Source organism: Pelophylax lessonae (assembly GCF_965119305.1).
Source record: "Pelophylax lessonae genome assembly, chromosome: 2".
Classification (NCBI taxonomy): domain Eukaryota; kingdom Metazoa; phylum Chordata; class Amphibia; order Anura; family Ranidae; genus Pelophylax; species Pelophylax lessonae.
Window position 1 is genome coordinate 603,165,747 of NC_138769.1, and position 18,117 is coordinate 603,183,863.

Here is an 18,117-nt window from a genome sequence, read left to right on the forward strand (position 1 = left end):
CCCCTGCTCGTCCTCCGCCTCCCCTTCCGACTGGGAAGACTGAGACCCTTCAGGGGGTACACTGTCTATGGCAACCATATCCGACTCTGAATGAGAGGAATGAGAAAACCTAGGCCTTTTTCTAGAATCCCGTTCAGACATCAATAGACCCACTTTGGACGCCAAAGTCGCCAGTGAAGCAGTAATCGCAGATGATTCAGACGTACCTGAATCATCCCCCAAAGCTGGGGGAAATTTGCTGTCCTGGGACTCCATAAATACTTTTATGGCGCTGGCCCTTTAAATCGCAACAGCGGCGATTCCACCGCAATAGGGACTATACTGAAACACCCCACAGGCAGGAATAAAACTGATAGCCAGGAGATATCCCCCAAAAAACAGCAATAAAAGACCCCCAGGAGTGTTACCACGCTTGCTGACGATCTCTCTGCATGAAGAAAGGAAGTGATGTCACACCGCTAGAGGCTAAACAGGACTCGGACCAAGGGAAAATGGTTGCCCATAGAATTCAATGGCCGCCGAACACATGTATAAGGCAAAAATGCCACACACAAGATGGCGCCCGAAGGCTACTACTATTAAAATGGCTGCTGAAGTGCCCTCAATGAAGTCGGAGCAGCCGCCCACACCCAAAATGGCGTCCCCCGCGTTTTTTACCGCTGCGGGCCGCCCACACATGTCTGCACCCCAGGAAAGAGCACCTTAATAGTGTCATAAGAGTTAGGGACCCCAGCAACCCCCCACAGAGTGTCCTGGACGTGGTAGAGCCCCCGCAGGGACCGGGAGGAATGTGATCCCCAGACACACAGACATGAGGGGAGAACACAGACCTAGCAGACTGCCATCCCCAGACAGAGGCCCCACACAGAATGTACTTACCGTACCAAGATGACGTGGGTGCCTCTCTACGACGGGAAGCCTCCCACCCCAGGTGGCGGGGGGTGCCGTCAGCCAAGCAGGACTCTAGCAACGCACGGAACTGCGTGTGAGGCATCCAAGCGAGGTGGCCACCTCACGGGCTTTCGTCCCTGAGGACAGGGACAGGTCGTTTGCGAGGCCAGGGCGTACGCATAGCCTGCTAAACGCTTGATGGCGGGCTGGGATTCCATAAGGTCCTCTGTCCTGGAACACCAGGACGAGCAGTCCGACTCCCAGCTCCGCAAACGCCGTAGTCTTCCGAAGATCCGACTAAGGGCAGGAACAAATAAAAAGCTAGTAGTGCAAAGAAAACACTTGGCATAAAATAAAAGTAATAAAACAGAAGAAGGCTGAGACTGTAGGCCCAGCACAGGGATAGCCTATCTTACTCCTAACTAGGCAGAAGACAAACTGAGTTGGGAATGCTGGGGGGTATTGGACCAGTGGGACAGCCCCCTACAGGTATGTCTATGTAAATTACTTTGTTTTTAACAAGTCTTATGCCTAGCTTGCTCCTATGGATAAGAGGTCAATACCCATTGGTGAAGACTGAATGAGTGGGCGGCGACTGTCAGAGGACGTAAGAGAAAAGAGACTTTACAATCACTTTAAACCCAGAAGGGGGTAAGAGCGCCTTTTGACCTTTTTACTTATAGGTCACATCTATAAGGTGAGAGGCCAATCGCACTGAGGTGGAGTACAATTGAAATCATAGTTTAAATGGGGAGCACTGGAGGAGTTTGTGGGAAATTCCCCTGAAAACACCATATAAGAGACTATTATTGTACATTAAGTGTATATTCTGATGAATATGTGATATTTTTTTGGTATATTTTTGTGGAATCGGTGTATGTTTTGTGAGATTTGATCATTTTTGCTGCATATCAGTGGTTGATCTATAGAAAATATATTGTTTTATTCAAGGCAAAGTTGGAGCAGTACGGCACTTCATATCACTTTATATACAGTATCTCACAAAAGTGAGTACAACCCTCACATTTTTGTAAATATTTATTCTATCTTTTAATGTGATAACCCTTTGCTACAATGTAAAGCAGTGTACAGCTTGTATAACAGTGAAAATTTGTTGTACCCTCAAAATAACTCAACACAGCTATTTAATGTCTAAACCGCTGGTAACAAAAGTCAGTACACCCCTAAGTAGAAATGGCCCAAAGTGTCAATATTGTGTGGCCACCATTATTTTCCAGCACTGCCTTAACCCTCTTGGGCATGGAGTTTACCAGAGCTTCACAGGTTGCCACTGGAGTCCTCTTCCACTCCATGATGACATCACAGAGCTGGCGGATGTTGGAGACCTTGCGCTCCTCCACCTTCCATTTGAGGATACCCTACAGATGCTCAATAGGGTTTAGGTCCGGAGACATGCTTGGCCAGTCCATCACGTTTACCCTCAGCTACTTTAGCAAGGCAGTGGTCATCTTGGAGGTGTGTTTGGGGTCGTTATCATGTTGGAATACTGCCCTGTGGCCCAGTCTCTGAAGGGAGAGGATCATGCTCTTCTTTAGTTGTCGCAGTACATTTTGGCATTCATGGTTCCCTCAATGAACTGTAGCTCTCCAGTGTCGGTTACACTCATGCAGCCCCAGACCATGACACTCCCACCACCATGCTTGACTGTAGGCAAGACACACTTGTCTTTGTACTCCTCACCTGGTTGCTGCCACACACGCTTGACACCATCTGAACCAAATAAGTTTAGCTTAGTCTCATCAAACCACAGGCAAGGGTTCCAGTAATCCATGTTCTTAGTCTGCTTGTCTTCAGCAAACTGTTTGTGGGCTTTCTTGTGCATCATCTTTTAGAAGAGGCTTTCTTCTGAGACGACAGCCATGCAGACTAATTTGATGCAGTGTGCGGTGTATGGTCTGAGCACTGACAGGCTGACCCACCCCCCTACCCCTTCAACCTCTGCAGCAATGCTGGCAGCACTCATACGTCTATTTCACAAAGACAACCTCTGGATATGATGCTGAGCACATGCACTCAACTTCTATGGTCTACCATGGCGAGGCATGTTCTGAGTGGAACCCTTCCTGTTAAACGGCTCTATGGTCTTGGCCACTGTTGCAGCTCAGTTTCAGGGTCTTGGCAATCTCCTAATAGCCTAGACCATAGGTCAGCAACCCGCGGCTCTTTTGAACCTTTGCTGCGGCTCCGGGGCGGATGCTAGCGAGGGGAGGAGGCGCACTGTGCGCCCCGACAATCCCCACTGTGGTGCTGTCCTGGCTGTGACGTCGCGTGGGGGGCGGTGCGTGCGTTAGTCACGCACCGTCCCGACGTTACCTTCCCGCCCGCTGTCAGAGAGGAGGGCAGCGGCGCGCATGCAGTTTGAAGAAGACGTCCGTCCAGACTCCCGTCAGGAGCAGCACGCCAGGCACCAGTGTGAGGTAAGTGAACTGATGCCTCAGGGGGGGGGCCCACACACTGCTTTGAAGGGGGCACACACGCACGCTGGTCTCTGCATTGAAAGGGGGCATGTATGCTGGTCACTACATTGAAAGGGGCATGTATGCTGGTCACTACATTGTAAGGGGGCATGTATGCTGGTCACTACATTGAAAGGGGCATGTATGCTGGTCACTACATTGTAAGGGGGCATGTATGCTGGTCACTACATTGTAAGGGGGCATGTATGCTGGTCACTACATTGAAAGGGGCATGTATGCTGGTCACTACATTGAAAGGGGCATGTATGCTGGTCACTACATTGAAAGGGGCATGTATGCTGGTCACTACATTGAAAGGGGCATGTATGCTGGTCACTACATTGAAAGGTGCATGTATGCTGGTCACTACATTGAAAGGTGCATGTATGCTGGTCACTACATTGAAAGGTGCATGTATGCTGGTCACTACATTGAAAGGGGCATGTATGCTGGTCACTACATTGAAAGGTGCATGTATGCTGGTCACTGCATTGAAAGGGGCATGTATGCTGGTCACTGCATTGAAAGGGGCATGTATGCTGGTCACTGCATTGAAAGGGGCATGTATGCTGGTCTCTGCATTGAAAGGGGCATGTATGCTGGTCTCTGCATTGAAAGGGGCATGTACGCTGGGCTCTGCATTGAAGGGGGCATGCATGCTGGTCACTGCATTGAAAGGGGCATGTACGCTGGTCTCTGAATTGGGGTATGATCATTGGGCATAGCAAATTTTGCTATGGGGCCCTGTGATTTCTAATTACGTCCCTGTTTTCGACCCCCAGGTAGGTTTTTGTAAGTTTTGCGGCTCCCAGTTTTTTTTTTCCTTCGTAAACGGGTCCAAGTGGCTCTTTATGTCTTAAAGGTTGCAGACCCCTGGCCTAGACCATCCTTATGTAGAGCAACAATCCTTTTTTTTTTTTTAATCCTCAGAGTTCTTTGCCATGAGGTTCCATGTTGAACTTCCAGTGATCAGTATGAGAGAGTGAGAGCGAAAACGCCAAATTTAACACACCTGCTCCCCATTCAAACCTGAGACCCTGTAACACTAACGAGTCACATGACACCGGGGAGGGTGTCAATCAGGCATGATTGGTGGAGTGTTGTAGACATTGTTCTTTTTGGAAGGTTCTCTCTGGTCAGAGTGACAACAGAAGAGAGAGTGCCCCACAGGGATTTTTTAGGCATAGGCCAACCAGATAAGAGTAATGGAGAACGTAAGAAGTGTGTAAAATCAACTTTTATTCAAAAAATCAACCTTCAAGTTCTTCTTCGCTCTTTTCAGAGTGACCATAGGGTACTTGGTCACCTCCCTGACTAAGGCCCTTCTCCCCCAGTCGCTCGGTTTGGCCGGGCGGCCCTCTCTCTAGCAAGAGTCCTGGTGGTTCAAAACTTCCTAGGTTTACAGATGATGGAGTGCACTGTGCTCATTGGTACCATATGGTAGCTGCATAAAATTTTTCTGTACCCTTCCTCAGATCTGTGCCTCGATGCAATCCTGTTTTGGAGGTCTACAGACAATTGTTTGTGCTCTGACATGTATTGTTAACTGTGGGACCTTATATAGACAGGTGTGTGCTTTTCCAAATCGGGTCTAATAAACAGAATTTACCACAGGTGAACTCCATTAAAGTTGTGGAAACAGAATGACCCCAAGCTCAGTTTTGAGTGCCATAGCAAAGACTATGAATACTTGTGTACATTTGATTTTTTTTTCGTTTTTTATTTTTAATAAATTTGCAAAGATTTCAAACAAACTTCTTTCACGTTGTGATTATGGGGTATTGCTTTAGGCTACATTCGCACCTGAGCGTAGCGTTTTCGTGCGTTTTTTAACGCGATTTTTACCGCGGTTTTTGTGCAGGCGTTTTTAGATTGAATAGAGACCAATGGAAAACGCCTGTAATCTGCCCAAAAAGAAGCTCATGTACTTTTTTGAGCGTTGGGCGTTTTGCTCACAGCGTCAAAACGCTCAGATGTGAACAGGGGCCATTGAAATGAATAGGATTTGTATTGTTGGGCGTTTTGAGAGCTGATCCTAGAGCAGAAAAACTCCCCAAAAATGCCTACATGTGAACGGAGCCTTAGAGAATTTTGAGAAAAATAGAGAATTTAATCCATTGTGGAATAACAAAATGTGGAAAAAGCGAAGCGCTGTGAATACTTTCCGGATGAGATATATATATATAGATATAGATATAGATATAGATAGATATATATATATATATATATAATATGTGATCGACTGATGACGTTTTTTTTAGTGCCAATACCTATATTTTGGTCACCGGATATCGGTATTGGCCGATATTTTCAGACATTAAAAAAAAAATTTTATTTTTTTTTCACAGGTATGACCCCAAACCCCTCATCTACACTTAAAAGCATTCAAAACAGCCAAGTTTGGCTGTTTTGAATGCTGTCATTTTTTTAAATCTGGCGCCGAATACCTGGAAGTGATGTCATGACATCTCGTCCCGGTTTTTACATTGAGGACCCGATCAGAGCCGAATGCGGCTTTGATCAGGTCTTCTCTTCAGTGACCGTGGAGGTAGGATGCCCGGGTCTCCCGGTGGGACAGAGACCCGGGCGAGCCGCGGGAGGGAGGGACGTCCCCTCCCACTCCTTGTAATGACAGCCAAGCGCCTTCTCAGCCGCATCGATTGTCATTACAAGACAGCCGACATTCGGCTATGGACGCCAGTACCGGGGTGATGCCTCTAGCTGCAGGCATCACCCTGGTACAGCACTTTCCCAAAATATCGGTAGCCTCAGGGACTGTTTCCAATATATCGGGGAAAGTGCATATCGGCCCCCGATATATCGGCATTGCCTAATAGATGTATATAGTTGGGCAAAAAAGTATTTAGTCAGCCACCAATTGTGCAAGTTCTCCCACTTAAAAAGATTAGAGGCCTGTCATTTTCATCATAGGTATACTTCAACTATGAGAGACAAAATTAGAAAAAAAAATACAGAAAATCACATTGTCTGATTTTAAAAGAATTTATTTGCAAATTATGGTGGAAAAATAAGTATTTGGTCAATAACAAAAGTTCATCTCAATTTAGCGGTGGGAGGATGCAAAGCTGTCATGGCAGGAGTCTTCGCCGGGTGAGGCCACACCCCACCCGAGTTGGCAGCCGGCAATTATTGTGATTGACGACGGATCTACACTGGGGGACATTGATTTTGTTTTTTTTTTAATAAAAGGACATTTTTATTTACTTTTTGACACACTTTTGGTGAATTAACAGGGGCACAGTGTACCCCATACTCATTCACGTTGTGGGGCTGAAATCTGGGGACCCCTATGTTAAATGAGGTTTTTCAGATTCCTGGTATGGTTCAGGAGGGGGGGGGGGGCGGCACTTGCTAGTCTCCCCCTTTCCTGGCCTGCCAGGCTGCATGCTCTGATAAGGATCTGGTATGGATTTTAGAGGGGCTCAAGCCATTTTTTTGAACTTTGGCACTTTTTTTTTTCTTTTTTTTTTTATTGCTGGCAATTGTTTTGTTTACATTCAGCTGTCAGCAGGGAATCCCACTGACAGCTGATAAGTAATCCATTGTTAATGACGCAGGGGTTGCCGCTATTCACTATTTATGGATGCTGGCAGCCCCCACTCCTTAACCAAAATGTTACTGCTCCTAAACATTTTTCAAAACGCTGCTAAATATGTGCGTTTTTTTTATCTAGGGTTTCTTAAGCGTCTAGTGTACATGCAGTCTTAGGAGATGAAGAAGGACCACTTCCATGTTACTCTTCTGAAGGATTTCTTTTAGTGTAATATGTTCAGCTTGGGGAGGGGGGAAAGCTTTAAGCTTTAGAAACAACTTAAAGCTGACCTCCATTCAAACATTAAAAAAATGTTGTTTATACATTCAGTAAAACATAAAGCCCCGTTGAACTTTCAGTTTCATTACAAGTTAAATACATTGCTGGTAGATCGAAGTCAAAGCTGTACAAAGTCTTGCAGTTTGGGTATAAAAGCATGTGTCTTGTCAGCATGATGCACAGCGGAACCCCTTGCGCTCTGCAGTGCATCACTGATCCCTTTGCAGATGACCGACCCGCTACGGAGTCAGAGCCAGAGCTCGCCAGTTAGCAAGGAGCATTGACTTTGTTTATTGCAGATGGTTTTCGCCACTTTAAAAAAAAAAAAATGTTTATGCATGGAGGTCTCAATGAATCGGCATATGCCTCTGGTATAATATTTCTGAAACCCTAACATATATAATTCTTTGTCTCCAGTGCCTTCCTTCCAGGCAGAATGGGAGAGGATCCGCACTTTATGCAGTTTCATCCATGTTTCCCAAAGGGGGCACTGCTTACCGTGGTAGGGTATTTGTCTTGTCCTTTGCTGTGTTTCACTTATGTTCTACATCCACAGTAGTCTGACTGCCTCTTCTTTTCTCCAGCTCTCAAACTCTGGTCGCCTGTTCCATGTGCCCTTCTACTTTGTCAATGCACAGCATCCGCGGTTTATTCCAGAGACTGAAACTATGGTGTTAGCAGATGATGGCAGTGCAAAAGACACACCTTTGCTTTTTACACAAAACTAAATATCAAATCAATATGCTTTTGTTTTATATGCTGTATGTTTTACATAACCAGCACTACACTGTTTAGATTTAAAAAGGAGACTATATATAGTACATACTGACTGACAAAAATGCAATTGTGTGTGTTTTGTGTTTGCTGATATGTGGACCAGAACACAAGATATTGGCTCTCAGAGTAAGTGCACGGTTGGGTGGTTTTCATTTCAGCATTTAGCAGGTAATTATAATGCAATTGTAAGCATTGTGTTTGCACGGGGGTCTAAAATATTTCCAGATAATGTAATATTTCAGTTCCTCACATTCTTATTTCTAGTGAATTGTAAAAATGCAGCATTTACCCAATTCTGTGGTGAAAGAGATATCATTAACTGAGTTAAAATTTCTCAAGGCTTTGGAGAGCCTTACCTGACAACCATAGTGAACAAAATGACTACCTGTCAGCAAATTGAAATGGTGGTTTTCCTTTCAAGTGTGGAGGTGTGGGCAGACAGCTACACAGACTGCAGGACTGTGGCATTGCATTCACGATCTGTTAATCATGGGTGCAATGCTTTTACAGGTCCCTAACAACAAAAAAAAAAATTTTTTTTACCTGCAAAAAAAGCGTTTAATATTATTTTCGTAAAAGTGAACTTCTTTATTTGCCATGTTTTTGACTTTCAATAGATTTTTTTTTTTTTTTTAAACATGGCGTAAAAAGACTTTGTAATTGCCAAGAAGGTGTTAGACGGCTGGAACATCGCTGCCTGGGATGTGATAACATCCAACAGTATCAATAGCAAAATAATAAAAAAAAACTTGTAGCCTGCAAGTTAGAGTAGGTAACAACTATATTTTTGAATTTGAATCATTAAATTGTTTATGAAGCACTCCCAATTAGTAAATATTTAACCACTTGCCGACTGGTCACGTTGACCGTACTGCGGCAAAGTGGTTCGTTATTGTCCAGCAACGTAGTACTACGTCGCTGGACTCCTCCCACTGTAGGCGGCGCCCGCCGCCGGAGGCGCACTCCCGCTGTTTTCATTCACAGCGGGAGTCGGGCCAGGGGAGGAGCAGCGGCGATTGCCGCTGCTCTTCCCCGATCGTCGGGGAATCTAGTTTGGAGATCCGCCCGCCTGTGTAAACAGAGCGGGCGGATCTCCTCAGTGACAGGGAGTGACAGATCGCAGTGTTCAGCATAGCTGAACATCCGATCTGTCCCTGACTCACTCAGTCACCTCCCCCCCACACACGTCAGTAAGCACCAGGCATACATTAACCCCTCCCTCTCCAATAAAATTAACCCCTTCCCTGCCAGTGTCATTTTTTCAGTAACAGTGCATATATATAGCACTGATTACTGCAGTAATGTCACTGGTAACCCCAAAAATGTCAGTCAAGGGTCCGATCTTTCCGCCGCAATGTCGCAGTCCCGCAAAAAAAATCGCAGATCGTCGCCATTACTCATTACTCAAAAAAAAAAAAAACACCAAAAATGACAGAAATCTTTCCCTTAGTTAGTAAACGCAATAACTTTTGCGCAAACCAATCAAAATACGCTTGTGATTTTTTTTTTTTTTTTACCAAGCATATGTAGAAAACAAATTGGCCAAAAATTTTAAAACATTTTGATTTTTACATTTTTTTTGGGGGGGGGGGGGGGAATTTCATATAAAAAATGTTAAAAATATTGTTATTTTTTCAAAATAAACGCTATTTTTTTGTTTATAGCGCAAAAAGTCAAAATCGCACAGTTGATCAAATACCACTAAAAGAAAGCTCTGTTTGTGGGGAAAAAAAGGACGTAAATTTTGTTTGGGTACGGCGTACCACGACCGCGCAATTGTCAGTTAAATTCGCACAGCGCCGAATCGCAAAAAGTGGCCTGGACGTAAGACAGCAAAATCCTCCGGTGGTAAAGTGGTTAAAACACCTAGGGTTAACACAGTTTGAGTCAAAATGAGACTATAAAGTTCTGCATATATTAGGTTGTATGAGATAAATTTAGGGATACATTGGTCTCTAATTAGCTCAAATATTTAATTTGCTGACTTTAAATTTAGCTTCATGTCACAAAACAGCACTGGTTTTAATTGTATGTCCAAAACAAAAAGTAACTTGAAAATAAACTGCTTCAGCTGCCGCATCTGTACACTCTACAAAGCCTGAACCTATTGGATTAGCAGTTACTTTGTCATTATACCATAAATTATCATACCTATTTTTTTTTGTCTAAAAACGTTTATTGAAAGTGTTTCGGTACAAAAAATACAATGCATAATAAAACATCCATACATCGTATATATAATTTTGTTATAGAAATATGAAAATATAAAACCAAAAAACAAAAAAAATAAAGGTTCTCCTTCTTTTAGAAAAACCAACTGTAATATCATCAGTGATAGCAAAATATTTAAGTATATCAATGTCAATAGAACTCAGTAATTAACAAACGGTGTATTGAGGTAAAGGTTAATGTTAGGGATTGACTGGAGGTGCATCAATTTGTGAAGCTTTGTACATGAGCCAAGGGTTCCACTTAAGGTCATATGTGTCTGGTGTTAGTAACGGAATGTTGTAAATACTCCATATGTCTTATTTCCTCAATTCTACTAAGAACCTGTGGTAAGGGGACAAAATTTTTTTTCCAGTGTAGAGCAATTGTCCAGTGAGCGGCAACACAGATAGTGTGGATAAGTTGTTGGAACTGGGAGGGGCGTATCTTGTACGTTCTGGAAAAATATGCAGTGGAAGTGTGTCAGTTCAAGTCTCTTACCGGCCATCTTGTCCACAATCTTGAACAGTTCGGACCATACTTGTTTGACCCTGTCACAATCCCAAAATATATGTAGGAGTGTTCCAAGGTCTGGACAGTCGTCACGAAAGCACAGAGGGGAGGTGTCTGGAAAGAATTTATTTAATTGTACCGGCGTGTAGTACCATCTGGTGAATAGCTTAACTGCCGTCTCTCTAATAGAAAGGGATCTGGTGCATTTGCGCAAGTTTGACCACATTTGATTCCATTCACCAACCGAGTACACCGCATCAAGCTCTGTCTCCCACTTCAGCATATATGATAATTTAACATCTAAGTGTTGAGAGTTAAAATCATTGTATATGATACAGATGAGTCTTCTGCCCCTGGGTGTTGTAGGGTAGATATGTTCGAAGCCTGTTCCCGGAGAGCCGGAGGGCTTAGGGAGAGATGATTCAAAAAATTGTCTAATAAGTAGATATCTAATAAGTAGATATCTAATAATAATTGTCTAATAAGTAGTAAATATACCTATTTTTTAGGGAAAAATACTTTTAATTTTATGGTCGTCTTAAAAATATTCCTTTTGTGTATACAAAGGACAAAACAAAGTTTACCAGTTTTAAAACTAGTGTTATTGTTATGTCCCATTTATAAGAACAATAAAATTGTTTCTGGTAAAAATCTGGTAAAAAATAATTGTGACATTATAATAATGATCTGCCTGCCCAGTATAGACATGGTAAATATGGCAAACACAGCTGCCCAGCCCACTAATAAACAAAGAAAACGACTTGGAATTTTCCTTGCTGGGGGTTCCATAATGGAGCATATTAAAATGTAAACTGCAACAAATTCAAAGGAAAAAAAAAAGGAAAACCAACAAGTTTATAATTATATAATATAGTGAAATATTGAGGTTGAACAGTCATTGTAACATCATAACATAGGTAGTGTATGTGTAATAGATCAAGTACCAATTATCCTAACTTCTCTGTTTTCTATTAAATTATCATACTAAGACTGAACAAATAGAATTTTGGAACCATACATCACATATTTTAGTAAACTTAGAAAGAGAAGAGGATCTTAGAGCAAAGTGCCTTTATATCTCACATTGGTAGTAAAGATCTGATATATTTGAGAGTGAAGGAGTGGAGTCGGACTTCCAGAGTCTGGTGATGTTAATTTTTGCTGCGTATAATTATTCTGGAGTTGGGAGGGAATCGTTCTACATTTAGGTGAAGTAATGCTAGCTTGGGATCTGGTTGAGTTATTTTGCCTGAGATTTCAGAGATTAATGTAAAGATTTTATTCCAGAAAGATTTGATTGATTTACATGATCATATGATATGAAATAAGGAGCCTGTTTCACCACGTGATCTCCAACAGTATGATGGGTGATTAGGGTATATTTTAGAACGTTTAAGAGGGGTTAGATACCATTGGTGAAGAATTTTCAAGCATGCTTCCCAAAAATTGGTATAGTGGGATCGTTTAAATGAAGATATGAAGGCTTTTTGCCATGTTGATTCTGAGATGGAGTGTTCCAGGATTAAGTCCCACTTGGAGAGGGAGTGGGTTTTTAATTGGGAGTGTTTTATGGACTAGGTTGGAGTAGAACTGAGATAATCCGTTCCCTGGGTATTTACTTGCGAGAAAGAATTGGTAGGGTAGTAATGGGAGAGTGGACTAGGGATAGTTTATGGTGTTGTAGGCAATGATGGATTCTCAAGTATGTAAAGTAATCAGGGAAGGAGTTTAAATTTGGTTTGAAGATAGGGAAAGGGTGCTAGGTCGTCATTTTAAATAAAGGTCTCGTATCAGTCGTATTCCTTTGCTTTTCCAGGATGTAATATTTAAGAATTTTGTTATACCATGTAAGGTGTCGATGGTTAGTGGTATCGATCTATGTTCTGGAGTATTATAGGAAAGAAGGTTAGACCAGGCTTCGAGACGCTTTAATGCACAGGTGGTTTATATTGGTAGCATTAATGTTTAGAGATTTGAGGAGCAAGGGTGTCTTGGGGTGAAAGAGGTTTAAAAAAAACAGTGGTTCCATTGTGGTCCAAATTTTTTCCTTAGTAGGATGCCACCAAAAGTAGAGGTTGGTCCAAAAGGGTAGCTTGGTGGTAATAACGGATATGGGGAAGGCTCGCGCCCCCATTGGTTGAGGGACGTATTAATAAGTGGGTGGCACATCTGGGTCTTTTGGACTCCCATACATATTGGTTGAATATTTTTTGGATATCACTAAGGAATTTGGAGGATAGAGGTATGGGGAGGGTTCTAAATAGGTAGAGCAGTTTGGGGAAAATTAAACATTTTCAGAACTGCAATACGGCCTATTTTGAATAAACCAGTTGATCTGAAGGATGATGGATCTTTTGGCAAGGATTGTAAGAAGGGTTTGAAGTTATAATCAAAAATCTGCTTAGTGTTGGGGGTTAAGTTGATTCTTAAATATGGAATTGAATGATCTGCCCATATGAAGGGTAAATTATTAGGTTCTGTTGGGTCTGAAGAGGTGTTTTGAGGTTTGGATCAGTGATTTAGTTCCATTTAATTTGTAGTAGGAGACTTTAGCATATTGGGTTAGGATGGAGCGTATGGTGGCGAGAGGTTGGGTTGGTAATCATTAATATTATGTCGTCTGCAAACAGACTGATTTTGTGTTCAGTGTCTTTAAAAGGGATACCTGAAATTAAGGAATTTTCTCTCATTTTTGTAGCTAATGGTTCCTCAAGAAATGCAAAGATAATGGGGAGAGGGGGACATCCTTGACGTGTACCATTGGTAATGTCAAAGGGTTTCGACATTGCACCATCTGATAAGACTTTTTCTGAGGGGGGGGGGGGGAAGAGTAGAGGGAAAGAATGGCCTTTTGGAGCCAGTCCGTAATACCAAACTTTTGTAAAACTGCTTGTAGAAATTTTTGTAGATTCTAAGCTATGTATGAGAGAGTAATCTTCTAGTGGCATCAGGTGCTTGGCGTCCAGGTATAAATCCTTCCTGATCAGGGGTGTATCAGGGAAGGAAGGAATGGCATTAGTCTTCGAGCTATCACTTTAGCATAGATTTTCATATCTGTGTTTTATAAGAGATATAGGTCTGTAGTTCTGTACATGTTCTGGGTCTTTAGCTGGTTTGGGTATGGTCGTTATCACTGATTGTTACATCTCTTTCGGGATGGAGCCAGAGGTCGGCTAGGTGGGGGGAGAGAATGGTGGCATATTGTTTGTAATACTCATTAACGTAACCATCTCCTCCTGGGACTTTATTTGATGGTAGAGTTTTGATAATTTTTTCTATTTCTGCTGATGAGAATGGGTGGGATAAAGTTTGAATTTGTGACGGGGATAATGTGGGAAGTTGTATGGAATGAAGGAAGGTTTGTATTGATTCAGGGGTAGGTTGGTGGGTGGACATGTCATCTTTAAGATTGTAGAGGGACTGGTGATGGTCACTGAATGCATTGGCAATGTCCACAGGGTTGCTTACAAGTGATTTGGTAAACGGATAGTAAATGTGGGTTATTTTGGTTTTAAGACGCCGTTGTTTGATAGTTTTTGCTAATAAGGAGCTCACTTTATTCCCTAGGGAGTAGAAATTCGCTTTCGATTTTCTTAGGTGAGTAGCATATTCGAAGGACAATAGGGAATGAAGCTTATTTCTGTCATTAAGTAAAGAGGAGGAGAGGGATGGAGAGAGGAAGTGTTTATTTTTTTTCTTCTTTACTTTTGATGGATTCTAATACCTCTTCAATTTGTCACGACCTCGGTTTCCTGATACAAATTTGTATTTTAATATAATATTTAAAATACAAAATTACAATATTTAATTTTAATAAGAATGCCTCGCATAAAGGCTTTATACGTAGACCATAGAGTTGGGATTGAGATGTCCGTGGTGGTATTTGTCTTAAAGAAGAGCAAGTGGGCTTTTTCTATTGTCTTAAGATGTTTCGGGTCTGCTAGGAGTGACGGATCCAATCTCCATAGGCGAGGACTGAAGATGTTCTTGCGAGTACCTTTTGTAATACTCACTGGAGCATAGTCAGACCATGGTTTTGTCTCAATAGACGAAGAGGTGATCTGTGGAAGTGTCCATTTGTCCGTAAGGAATAAATTAATCCTTGAGTAGGACAGGTGTGGGGGAGAAAAGTAAGAGTAATCTCTTTCGGCTCCGTGTAGCCATCTCCATATATCTTATAGGTCATTGGAGTATAGAAAGGAGTTGAGAGTCTGGTAGTTAGGTTTTCTATTTGATGTGTCGAGTTCGGCGATGCCAGTGATGTTGAAGTCACCTCCTATAATTAGATGACCGCTTTTACATGTTATTTGTGAAAAGAGTTTTTCCTCTATCGTCCTTTGACAGACGCAGCCTCATCTTCATCAGCTGAATGGGTTATGCTCCCCCTTGCAGGAGTAGTCTAGGCAGGAAAAAAATGTACATTTTTTTCTGGTGTGAAGGCGCCTGGTTATTTTTATTTGATCTATAATATACCTGCTGCCCCTTTAAATGTATAAATTACAGTAACAATTATAGGTAAAAAGGCGCTGATATAGTTTAAATATTTTTGTGTGTATGTGCAATATACTGTGAATGGTTTTCAAAATAAAGTGCTTGCTCTCTGCAAAAAAATGCTATAAATTCCTCAAAAAAAGGAGCTGATTTTATGTGCAGGAAAAAAATGTACATGCCCACGGGGCTGTCCCTACAGGCATATAACCCACCCACACTCAGCTCAGCAAACCAGTTTGTTTCTGCCTAGAGAAGAAGAACCTAGGTTTCCTGCTGGGTCTTCGGTCTCAGTTTTTTTTATTATTTTCCGAATATTTTATTTCTCTTTACTCACTTTGCTAGCTAGTGTTCAGGGGGATTCTCCAAGTGATCTGCAAGCAATGCTGACTGGGGCTTCGCACTGGATAATCTAGATCCTTATGGTCCCCCCAGCCTGGCCTATGAGCGTGAGCAGGTTATAGTCCCGCACTAGGCCTCGTCACGATGGTGCCCCTTTCCTGGATGGGGACAAGCCTGTGAGCGGACCCCTCTCCAGGAAGCGACAACCTGGAATGCCCTGAGTCACAGCGCACCCCTCAGCTGGCAGCACCCCCACTACGGGTGGGAGGAGGTCTGCGCAGAGCGGAGCCTACCCGGTCCATGGCATGGTGAGTAAATGTGACCCCCCCCCCCCCCTTGCACCTGGTGGACTTGGGGGGGATGTGGGCCCTCTCCTGGGGATAATAGGACCTTTTACCTCCTAAAAGATCCCTCAGGCCTGTCAGGTACTTGGCCTTTGTGCCCTGTCTCCCTCTCCCGTCCCCACAGGGGACTATGTAACTGGGGCACCTGGCATCCTGATCGGGTAGCAATAGTACCTTGTTTCTTGCTGGGTCTTGTAGATCCTTGAGGCCTTCATTGTAGGGGTCCTTGGCGGCATGGCACGCCTTGGGCGCTGCCATCTTAAGTGTGGGCAATGTACAGATTTTTCCTATTGACTTGTATGGGGCAGCTATTTTCCCTGAGCTTCCTATTAAAATGCATTGGCAACCATTTTTGTTTAGTTCTATGTACTGCACTAGTAGCATGACCTTTTACATCCAGGCCGAGGTCACTTCCTGTGTCTCTTCTTCATGCTGTAGAGGCCGTTCAGGAGGGTTCTCTCTGGAGGTTGTACAGTACCGGGGTCTTGCGGGCATATCCCTGCATACTCTGCTGTTAGTGTATATTAAAGGGGGACTCTGCAGACCACTGCAATCGGCGGTGGGAACTGCGATCAGCGTTTCTTAACCACTTTACCACCGGAGGATTTTGCTCTCTTACGTCCAGGCCACTTTTTGAGATTCGGCGCTGTGCAACTTTAACTGAACAATTGCGCGGTCGTGGTGCGCCGTACCCAAACGAAATTTACGTCCTTTTTTTCCCACAAACAGAGATCTTTTGGTGGTATTTGATCACCGGTGCGATTTTTACTTTTTGCGCTATAAACAAAAAGAGCGTTTATTTTGAAAAAATAACTATTTTTAACATTTTTTTTTTTATATGAAATTCCCCCCAAAAAAATGTAAAAATCAAAATTTTTTTTAAATTTTTGGCCAATTTGTTTTCTGCTACCTATGTTTGGTAAAAAAAAATCACAATAAGCGGGACTGCGACATTGCGGCTGACAGATCGGACTCTTGACTGACATTTTTGACACTTTTGGGGGTACCAGTGACATTATTACAGTAATCAGTGCTATAAATATGCACTGTTACTGTAAAAATGACACTGGCAGTGAAGGGGTTAATTTTATTGGAGGGGTTAATGTATACCTGGTGCTTACTGACGTGTGGGGGGGAGGTGACTGAGTGAGTCAGGGACAGATCGGATGTTCAGCTATGCTGAACACTGCGATCTGTCACTCCCTGTCACTTAGGAGATCTGCCTGCTCTGTTTACACAGGCGGGCGGATCTCCAAACTAGATTCCCCGACGATCAGGGAAGAGCAGCGGCGATTGCCGCCGCTCCTCCCCTGCCTGACTCCCGCTGTGAATGAAAACAGCGGGAGCGCGCCTCCAGGGGGAGGAGTCCAGCGACGTAGGTCTACGTCGCTGGACGGAATCGTGCCACTTTGCCGCACGCACAGTGCCGCCGGTCGGCAAGTGATTAAAGTGACGGTACTCCTTTTTTTTTTTTTTTTTTTCCCTTTTAATTATGGAGTCCTTGGCTGTGAATTCACCCTCAGATCCCCTTTGTGTGACTCCTGGACAGTCAGGATTGCAGTCGCTGGCCTCGATTTCAGCAGCTCTGGAAAGCCTGGCAACAAAAGTTGATTTGATTTTGTCATAAAAAAGGTTAATAGCCGGAAACGGCCGCGGCCTTCTCCATCTTTGGTGAAGTCCTCTGATTCAGATGCCCCCTCCCCCCTACCTGAAGAGTCGCAGTCAGATGGTGAAAAGGACCTGTCTTCTTCAGCTGCAGCCTGGGAATGCGCTTTAGTGGAAGCCCTGATTAGTTCAGTGAGGGAAACTTTTAAAACTGGCTGATCAGCCCACACCGGCATGGACGCGGGTTGCCTTTGGCTCCCGCAAAACCCATCAGTCTGGAAAGGTTTTCTCCAGTCCCGAGACTTTTCATGATATTGTGAATGACCAATGGCGGCGCGTTAAGCATGTGCTAGTGGTGCTTTAAACGCCGGTATCCTTTTGCTGATATGGTCTCCAACCGTTGGACGGTGCCACCTAAGGCGGACCACCCTGTTTCCAGGTTGAACAAATCTGCTATTGTGCCTGTGGAAGGTTTCCCGGTTGGAATTCCTTTCCTACCATCTTCACGTGTTGGCAGGTTCCATTTTGAAACCGGTCTTTGTGTCTTGTTTTAGTATCACAGACGGTTACGGAATTAATTAGGGTTCTGAAAGGGAACTTGGACCCTGACGTGGTTCCCTCAGAACTAATGGAACTTTTG

The 18,117-nt window shown here is 43.4% G+C and overlaps 1 protein-coding gene across 1 annotated transcript in view; it reads left to right on the forward strand.

Moving 5' to 3' along the window:
• AAAS (aladin WD repeat nucleoporin) overlaps window positions 1–8,167 on the forward strand; it is a 112,756-nt gene extending 104,589 nt beyond the window's left edge. Inside the window, exons 16-17 of the mRNA XM_082246790.1 lie at window positions 7,618–7,702; window positions 7,785–8,167. Of these exons, the coding sequence (XP_082102916.1) occupies window positions 7,618–7,702; window positions 7,785–7,928 (229 nt within the window). The 3' untranslated portion in view covers window positions 7,929–8,167. The remainder of the gene's footprint in view (window positions 1–7,617; window positions 7,703–7,784) is intronic.
• Window positions 8,168–18,117: the final 9,950 nt, after the last annotated feature.